Here is a 10671-nt window from a genome sequence, read left to right as displayed (position 1 = left end):
CTAATATTGGGTTGATTGATAAATATGCAAAGTGGATTATTCTCAACAAACGAAACGCAACGAAATGAAGCAAAATGAAACGAAATATCTAGTCAACGAGTACAACTACTATTATTTAATTAGTAAATAATGGATTTCACGATTGTTCAAAAATTTGTTAGTATTTTAGTCAGACAAATCTTCACAGTACATGTATTTATATAAATAGTGTACGCCTAAAGTCCTGTAAGAGTTATAACCAGAGTCTCCTGGAGGGGTAACGAGAATTTGTGTATAGATCTATACGGGATTGACACCCCGCACCTTCGCCGTTCGCTACAGCTTGACTGGCCAGTCTAGGATGACAAATGTCTTAAACGAAACCGACGCATTAAGAACGTCATAACAGGCACTCCGTCATATTAGTATGGTTAAAACGACTCACTAGAATATATCAGAAATGTAATTATATAGATTTCACTTTTGGTTTACAAACAAATATGTTTTGGTTTGTTCAAATGAAACTTTTCTACACAAGTGTTATGGTTTTTCAAAGCTACTATTTTATACATCAGAAAATATAGGATTTTCTGGAGGAAACAATTATATACGATTTCGAAAACGACTAACTAAGACACACATGCAACTATACTCAAGTTGAAACAAGACATACAACTATTTTGATAAGAAAATATTGGATTTTCTGGATTTCTAAACTATCATCAAAGTTTTATACAAAAATGCTTATGAACTCACCAACATATTTTATGTTGACGCTTTTCAAACGACTTGTATTATCAGGAAACCAATAAGCAGGTTGTGGATCGCGGACTCAAGATTGTTTTGCTATATTTTGGATTTGCTTACTAATGTCTCTTTTGTGTAAAATTTGAGAACATAAACATGATGTAAAACAATGTAAGCTTGTTATATTGATGTATGATGTTTGGATTTGCTATGTTTCATTTATATACAATTGTTATGATACTGCGCAATGAAGTCACCCGCTTCCGGACGTTTCCGCCGTTCTTGTCCGGGGGTGTGACACGTCGACGGGAGGGGGTAGAGTGTGTCAGTGGATCAGAGAGAAACAAGTGTTAAACGGGCGGAGAGAGGAGGTGTCTATGCATCGATTTAGGGTGTGTATGCGTTAACGAGAAGTAATTGTTGCATGAAAAAACAATTTTGTGAAAAACGAATTCATAAAATCACGGTTGTGAAAAGTATATAAGAACTTGAAAATAGATATTCGTAAAAACAAAATAAGTTTTCGAAAACATAAAAAAAGTTTGGACCAAAATTTGGAGAAAAACGAATAATCTGAAATTTGAGTGGGGTTATCATGTGTCCAAGCATTGATTGGCAGAATGAATTAGTTGGTAGGGGTAGCACGTGCTACCCTTTAATTTATTCCTAGAAATTGAATAAATGTGATATATTCCTCGTTTAAGATCCAACACAAATATCCAATTACATTGAAAATAAATGTCTAATAGTAAGCCCATTAATAAGTAATTTAATTAGCTCATTAATTCAATGTAAACGGGGGCATATGGTTTTGTGTAATTGATTAATTGTAGTAATCAATATACTACGACATGAGGAAAAAAAAAAGAAATCAATATTTTCTTTGGTTCATCTGTTACAACTGCAACCACAACCGTTGAAAGATATTTTTTCACTGAAGACCAACTTGTGTAATAAAATGAGTGATGATTTTTTGAATGATGTTTTGATTTGTAGTGTAGAAAAAGAAACACTTATGGATGTTAAGATCGAACACGTGATAGAGCGCTTTCGGAAAATGAGTAATCGTAGAGGTCAACTTTAAAATGTAATTATGTAAGACTTTTGCGCTAGTTATTTATTTCTAATGAAATCGTAATGAATTTTTTTTTATATTACTATCTTTTATTGGAATATTTTTTGTGCTACCCCTTTTAAAAATTAATGGCTCCGCCACTGTCCAAGTTTGAAAAAAAAATCAATTGAAAAAGTACAAACCGAATACACTTGATGAATCGTTTCTTAAATAAACCAAGATTTTACCGTGACTGCAGTTTTAGAAAGACAGGAAAGCGAAAGCCTATGGGGTCGCTTATGTAACTGGATAACCAGCACCGGAAATCGTCTTTACATCGGATGGTTTGGTTTGGTGTTTTGATGATCCCTACCTTATTGACCGCAACTTCTGACGGAAAGCACAAACTTAATTAGGTGATGGATATATACTGTAACGTTGTATGATATGCTTCCACCACAAGCCAGCACCGCTGAGGTGGCGACTACCGGTGGGAACACCACACCACTTAGGGCGGTGTACACACTCAAAACCCCATTCGAGGAGACTCTAAATTCCCTTTCCTCCTTTACTCAGTTTTGTATATAAAACTTGTACATAATGTTTTACGTGTACTAATAATTCGTTATTAGACTTCAATATAACTAAAATGATCTTGACAATTAGTACACCAAGCCTACTAATAATTTACATAATGAAACCGTACATCATTAATACAACATCATTTTAAACTTAAAGGGAACATTGCAAGTTTATGGTATGTTGAAACTGTTGAAATACTTGGCCAGCTTCCACCATACCGAAATCATAATGAAATTTGACATCATATTGAAAGTTAAGCACTTGGATGAAACTTCAAACTAAGTCCATGACGTTATCAATGAATATAATCCTCACCTCTATTATTGAACGTGGCATACATGAGGCTTTAATTATGTTCATTGAAGAAATGAATGCTTTCGTATCGTTAGACATAAAATTTAGGATATGTGACATACACCTAACCACTTACCGTCTCAAGTACCTGGCTTCTAATGATTTCCATGGTATTTCTAAGGCACACAAGATGCCTTACAAATGTTAAAGCTAGAAAAGAAACCCAAGACAGTTGTTTGACATCCAATCTTTATACATAAAATTGTGAAGAAAATGCTGTCAAATATGATATATTACATGGTTGTGATTTCATTTCGCTCAAAATAACCGATGTAGGTCATCTTGAAAATGGTTAAATCATCAAATTAGTTTGACTAGCTATTCTTAACAACATTGTTTCATGCAAAATGGTAGTTATTTTAAAAAAATATGACAAAATTGAAAAAAAAAAATGATTTTGTGCTTGTCAAAGTTATGTGGTTTTTGGTCCAAAAAGGTTTTGTGGTGCATTGGTGATCCAATTTTAGATATTTTGTGTGGTTGTGGTCCATACCCAAATTGAAATAATTCAATAATTCATTTTATTATTATATTTCTATATATTTAATTATAAAACCAAAAAAGAAAAATTATACCCACCCCACCATTCCTCCTTCAAACTTACCTGCCCATATTCTCTCTCTCTCTCTCTCTCTCTCTCTCTCTCTCTCTCTCTCTCTCTCTCTCTCTCTCTCTCTCTCTCTCTCTCTCTCTCTCTCAGACCACCAACATCATAGGACCACCATCATCGCCTTCCATACACCACCACTTGTCGGACACCACCTGCTTACCTATATTTACTTCATCGGCGTCAACCTTCATCTCCTGAAACCACCATCGGCGACATCCTTCTTCCTTCACCGGGTGGTTCTGATCTACAAAAATTAACGAAAAGTTTCAGAAACCACCACCACCGGCGCCATCCTTCTTCCTCCATAGGTGGTTGCTTTTCTGTAAGCCATCCATAATCGTTATCACTAACATTCCCTTCACCCTCCCATACTTCCATTCTCAGCCATAAACCGTTCACCACCACTCATTGATACTTTCAACCGAGATTGGGATTAAGAAGGAGATGCAGGTTTAGATGAGCAGATGAAAAATGAGAAAGAAGACGGTAAAGGTTCTGATTTTCACAGATTTGGGTTTAAAGTCCCTAGGCATCGGAAATCTACATATGGATCTAAAGGCGTCGTTAGAGTTTGAATTTAGGCCTTGTCCCAGTTTGTTATCCTATTCTATAGTTGATCTCCTATCGGTGTCGTCTCTGTTGACAAAGTTTGTCGCTCCTTCGCCGAAGTACAAACAAATTGGTGGTGTCTGAAGGTTTTCGGGTGACATTTAGCGGCAGACGGTACATGAGAATGGTGGTGGTAGTCAGGGTGTTCTTGAGTGTGTGTGTTCTTGAGAGAGTGAAAGAGATGTGAGAGGGATAGAAGAGATGAGAGGTACCAACAGTGTGTGTGTGTGTGTGTGTGTGTGTGAGAGAGAGAGAGAGAGAGAGAGAGAGAGAGAGAGATAGATAGTATGTGTGTGTGTGATAGAGAAAGGGGGAGTGGGTCATTCTATAATTTTTAATTACTTAAAATCATTACAAATAATAATAATTAAAAAAAACGAAAACAAAAACAAATAAGAGTGGCATAATTGTCTTTTTAAGTGGATAGCCACCAAAAGCAATTAAAAAGATCAAAATTTAGACAATTGATATACCATCAAAACTTTTTGTACCAAAATTATAGAATTTTGCGGACCAACCATTTTTGCAATTTTATCTAAAAAGATAATCAATTTATACTATTTTTTTTATTTTTGTGATTATCCTAAATAAGATACATATGTAAATAGATTTAAAATTAAAAAGGTAATATAATTAGGCCGTCTTGATGGTAAATGAGAATATTATTGGCGACGGAGAAAACATGCAACTCAATATGTCTTCTTGCATTGGGAAGGGAAAATTGAAGACCAATCATGACGTTTGCCGGTTACACACGTTTGAAGGAGAAAGAACAGTTTCTTAATCGATTAGCCTTCATCGCTTATAAAATTGAGAGGATGGGTAAGATGTATAACACATGAGTGAAATTAAGAAAGAAACAACGGTGGTGAAGAAGTCATTTTCAGAGTAATTTTCCGAAGAAATTGAAGGTAAGCCATGGTTAATTTCTGAATATAATGTTATCTAGTTTCTAATTTCTTGTTTACTTGTGGTTTTCAAGAAATGACAATCACCTCCGATCACCCCAAAGACAAGGAACAACAATACCCACCTCCGGTCAACACAGATGACCACTATGAACAACCACCTCACGTGAACCACCACCACCGTGAAGAACCACCTTTCTCTCCTCTTCCACCTCCCTTCGACCAGTTTCGAAGTTACAGAGAAATATCGATTCACCTTACTCACCTCCTCCTCCACCTTACCGGCCTCAACCACCAGAACGTCTGTTGCCACTACTGTGATGACGATTCTTCTCTACCACCAACTCCAAACGCCAATGGCGACAACCGAAAACCACCTGATACCTTTGATTACTACCTGGCAGAGAGCCACCGTCTTGCACCACCATCACAACCTTCCTACCATGTCTCTCCTCAGTGCAGCCATCATAGCCTTCACAATCCTCCGATTATCTGTTCACACAGTAACCACCAAAACCCCACAAATTATACGGACAATAAACCCACATTTCGGGTTTATACAAAGGCGAAAACAGATTACTCTCTCACTATCCGTAATGGAAAAGTGATTCTTGCTCCAACCAATTCTTCTGATCTTCACCAGGTTTCTTGTTTTCATTTTCCGATAGTACATGTGCTTACTTTTTCTTCCAAATGTTTCACCAACACCAATTTGTTTGACATGCATCTAAACAGCATTGGATCAAAGATGATAAACTTGGTAGTAGCATTAAGGATGAAAAGGGCAAACCCGCTTTTGCCTTGGTCAACAAAGCCACCGGAGAGGCTATGAAATTCTCTATCGGTGAAACTTATCCGGTATGTCATTCTACCTTTTTTTGGTTAAAACATGTTAAGAATCAGGTTTTGAAGGATAGTGATTGATTTATGATTATGCTTGGTGTAACAATATAAACTCCAAATATATTATCGTTTGTGTGCTTACCCTTACATTATTTCTCAGGTTCAGCTGAAGAAATACAATCCGGATGAAATCGACATGAGTGTTCTTTGGTCTCAGGGCAATGACTGCGGTGATGGTTATAGGTCATTTAGGACAGTTACCAATATTCATCTTAATCTGGATGCATTTAAGGGCATTAAAAAACATGGTTGCGTCCATGACGGTACAGAAATTGTTTTGTGGAAATGGAACGAAGGCGATAACCAAAAGTGGATCATATTCCCGTATTGTAAGTCCTTCCAACTTTGCTCGATAATATGTTTCCATGGTAATCATTTTGTTGGCTACTTGCTCCCCAAAAGAAAATATATTTTAAATCAGTCAAAAGGGTTTTCTTATTGACTTTATGTTATGTTTTTGTGCAGGATTTGTGTGAGTGTGAAGTTTTGATAATCAACCATGACAGATGCTTTGTTTCACGTCATGTGGCGTTCTTGTGTTTTTTGAGTGATGACGTGTTTAAATAACAATGATCGTGTTTCTTATAAATGTCCAATTTGACATGTTTGCATGTTTGTTATGCCATTTTTGTAACACTTAGATTTATGCTCATTGTTTCTTTTGGACAAAATTAGTTGGTTGATGACAGCTATTAAAGTATCGTATGTGTTTGGTTCTAATGGTTTCAATTTTTGTGTGGTTGGTTATTGTGGTTTCATTTTGTTTCTGAAATTATTATTTTTGATATTCAATTTTATAATTGTCTTTTATTTTTTTACTCGCTACAATATCAAGTACGTGTTAAACACATGTTCCTTTGATACTACTTCTATAACATTCATATGTTTGTTGTCAGAAGAAAATAGGATAGAAACTGAATATCATAATCACTAGTTTCTTCACGGATCGTGTTAGTTCATTTTTCAAATCAATATTTTTCCCCTATGTTTGGGTTATGAGAAAATCGACCTAGGATAATCTTCAAAGGAATACTCGATGTTTTAGGCACAAAAGATTGATCAAGAACTAGAGAGAATTTGGTATGTTAATTTTGTATGTTGAGAGAGAGAGAGAGAGAGAGAGAGAGAGATAGAGAGAGAGAGATTGCTAGAATACCCAACATGTCTGCTTCTTTACCAGCAGTAGCTAAAGCAACAAATTTAGATTCCATTGTAGAACTTGTAATGCAAGTTTTCTTCTTAGAAGCCCAAGAGATGGCTAGAATAACCACCCACTTGTTGAGGAGTGATACTCTAAGTATGAAATCCAACTTTCATCTAAATACCCTTCTAGTACCGAAGGATATCCCAAGTAACTCAAACCATAATATGCAGTTCCTTTGAGATACTTATATACTCTTTGAATTGCATGCAAACATTGAGTACTAGGATTACTAGTGTATCTACTCAATCTTCCCACGCCATAGGCAATATCAAGTTTGGTACTTGTCATGGTATACATCAAGCTCCCAATTTCCTTAGAGTATTCCAATTTTGAAATGGGCTTTTCGGTATTAGGTATCAATTTCACACTAGGGTCCTTAAGGGTACATACCGGAGAACCATCACCAAAGTTAAACTTATTGAGAATTTTCTTAATATAATGTGATTGTTTCATAACAATCCCTTTGTCTATCCGCTTAATCCTTATCCCAAAGATCACATCAGCATCCGCCATGTCCTTCATATAAAACTTAGATGACAACAATCTCTTTGTATCATCTACTAGATCTTGGTTCGTACCAAAGATCAAAATGTCATCCACATACAAACAAATGATAACACCAGAACTAGTAACATCAAATTTACAATAAACATATTTATCATACTGGGTTAATATAAACCCACTGGATAACATGACATCATCAAACTTTTGATTCCATTGCTTAGGTGTTTGTTTCAGCCCATAGAAAGATTTCACAAGTTTACAAACCATATGCTTGTTTACGGGCATAAAACCTTCTGGATGTTTCATGTAAAATTTTTCATCAAGTTCACCATTCAAGAAGGATATCTTCACATCCATCTAATGAATAATCATATTATGTATAGTCGCTATGGCAACCAACAGTCTAATGGTAGAAATTCATGCCACTAGAGCATAAGTGTCAAAATAGTCAATATCAGGTTTTTCATTATTGCCTAAACCCTTGAATCACTAATCAAGCTTTAAACATATCAATGGTTCCATCAACTTTCATTTTATTTTTGAAGATCCATTTACACCCAAGTGGTTTATAACCTAGAGGCAAATCTAGTGGAATGTGCAAGATAGGGCAAGCTAGGTTCATTTACAACATCTGGTGGTGCCCTCGTGGGCACGTTCCTCTCTGGGTCGGCCTGGTATAATCGAAATAACACGTAAGCCTTATTCTAAAAAATTGAAGATATTTCATAAAAAAATACATCTTGACACTCCATGTCCTTTTTAAATGTCTTAGGATCATCTTCTATCATATAACAATAAGAATATTGAGAACCAATTTCATCTCTCGATCCTTCCACAAAATATATTTGAATGTCAGAACCAATTTTTTTGGCAATTCGGCCTCTTTTACTTTTCTGAGTCTCTTGTATTTTCGGTGCAACAACATCATCTAATTTTTCTGGATTTGGCACTTCACTAGTGTTGGGAGTCAAATCCTTAGGCCGAAAAATTGATGAAAAATCTCATTTCATCAAAAATCCGATCACGTGATTAAATCACGGTGTGAACTGACATCGAATCATTAGGTTCCATTACATAGAACCTATAAGTCTTGGAATGCTCAGCATATCTGATAGGTCATAGATTTGTGGTTTGGGCTAGGCAATCATCTGTATAAGTCTTGGTAGGGTCTTGGTCATGTTGGATGTGTTTGTATAGTTGTTGATGTGTGTTTATGGCTGGGTTGGTGTTTACGACCGTAAATTGGTGTTCAGCCGTAAACGGGTGTTCGGTCGTGAACCCCGTTTACGGCCAGTCTGTCCCTATATATAGTATGTGTCAGAGTCTGTCAGTAGAGACGTATCCATAGTGTTTACGGTCAACTGTGCGTGTAACTCAAGGTGTACCAGAGGTTCTTCTCTAATAGACGTGTGCATTGCTTGATAATCTTGTTCTTCTACTCATTCTTGTTCTGGTTTGTTTTGATCACTGGTTTGGATCTTGTAATTGGGACCTTACAATTGGTATCAGAGGAAATCTGGTGTCAAAACAACTTTAGTTGAGTTTACGGTGGGAAGGATCTTCAATTTCTTCATTGTTCAAGCTTGGTTCTGCATTTGTTTGAGTTGTCACAGCCAAGGGAATCAAAATCTGCACGAAAAACACTTGTTCTCATCATTTCTGGGTGTTTACGGTTAGTAGTGTTGAAGGGAGTTGTAACACCGTAATTTTTCAAACAGATTTTTCATTTTAAAATCGAATACTTTTCATAACAAATTGTATGGAAATCTCGTTTATTCAAATTACAAAACACAACTCCATTAAAAATCCAGGATCCTCAAAACATAACTCTTTCTCTGGTGTGTACAATCAAGCCGGTGCCTTCCCGCGATTCCTGAGAACAACCTGAAACACATAACACATAACACGGTAAGCACGAAGCTTAGTGAGTTCCCCAAAATACCACATACAACACATACGCCACTCGAGGCTATAGTGCGACCCTCCGGTCGATGTGTCTCAGCGGAACCCTCCAGTCCCGTAGCTCGTTGGACCCTCTGGTCCGGTCATAGCTCGTTGGACCCTTCGGTCCGGTCTGTATCGTTGGACCCTTCGGTTCGGTCTATATCGTTGGACCCTTCGGTCCGGTCTATATCGTTGGACCCTTCGGTCCGGTCTATACAACACATAGCATGCATATATCACAATGCACATAATCTCATACATACACATAGCACACAAGACCCTCCGGTCTACATATAGATACCACTCTAGGTAATGTATAGTGAGAAGACTCACCTGGCCAGCAGCAAGTAAAGACCCCGCTCCCGGATCTCGAACTAGCCTCCACCTAACACAAGGGATGAATATCTCTAAGTGATACTCTCATCACAACTCTAATGACCGAAAGCTATTCTTCCTCTCTTTAACTTTTTGAAGTGGATAAAAGACCATTTTACCCCTCCATGGTCTTTACTACTTATGTTGATCAAAGCCCCAAAGTCAACAGAAGTCAAACTCGAGTCAACAGTCCATGTTTGACCCGACTCGCCGAGTGCACCCTTGCTACTCGTCGAGTCCACTTACTTTCCTCAGAAATCTCGTGACAGTCCAGCTCAGCTCGTCGAGTTGACCCCCAACTCGTCGAGCTATCGCATGCTCAAGCTCATCGGGACAAACCCTCACTGACTCGTCGAGTCAACTCATGGACTCGACGAGTCCCCTCGGTCTGATTCCTCATTCAGACGTCCAAAGTCAGATCTCTCATTCCAAACCCTAGATCTAGCCCTTTAAGACACCAGAGGCACATAAAGTCTCGACCTTTACGTTCATGCATGTCACAAATGCCTCAAGATGCCAAAACAAGCCCTTCTTAAGGTGTTAAGCACAACAACCCTCATTTGGATGAATAAAGTTGGGACCTTTGGACTCTAGGGACCTTACAAGGTCCAGATCTGAGGACTAGGCTTCTAGCTAATCCATTTTACTCAAAGTCCCAAACCAAAGGTGGTAAAAGCCCTAGAACTCCAAACACATGAGATCTAACCAAAATAATGAGAAAGGTGCAGACTTTTACCTTCCTCAGAAGCTCTGGACGATCTATCACTGGATTCAACTTTCCCCCTCTTGATCCTTGCTTGATCTCCTTCTCTTCTTCTCAAATGATGCACTAAAAATCCCAAGATAGCTTCTCTCTCACTTTCTAGCTCAAATGACCTTTAGGGTTTGCTTCCAGGGA

At 37.4% G+C, this 10671-nt stretch overlaps 1 protein-coding gene across 1 annotated transcript; it reads left to right on the top strand.

Moving 5' to 3' along the window:
- Positions 1-4470: 4470 nt before the first annotated feature.
- Positions 4471-6449, top strand: LOC145156624 (ricin B-like lectin R40C1). Its single transcript, XM_079075917.1, has 5 exons — positions 4471-4846; positions 4918-5486; positions 5579-5701; positions 5847-6075; positions 6212-6449. Coding segments are annotated over exons 2-5 (921 nt in total). The 5' UTR covers positions 4471-4846; positions 4918-4919; the 3' UTR covers positions 6214-6449.
- The last annotated feature ends 4222 nt before the right edge of the window (positions 6450-10671 follow it).

Source organism: Lactuca virosa, chromosome 2 (genome assembly GCF_052849685.1).
Source record: "Lactuca virosa cultivar CGN04683 chromosome 2, Lactuca_virosa_CGN04683_v6, whole genome shotgun sequence".
Classification (NCBI taxonomy): Eukaryota; Viridiplantae; Streptophyta; class Magnoliopsida; order Asterales; family Asteraceae; genus Lactuca; species Lactuca virosa.
Note: the sequence above shows the minus strand (reverse complement) of the source record. Positions and strands in the feature narration are given on the sequence as shown.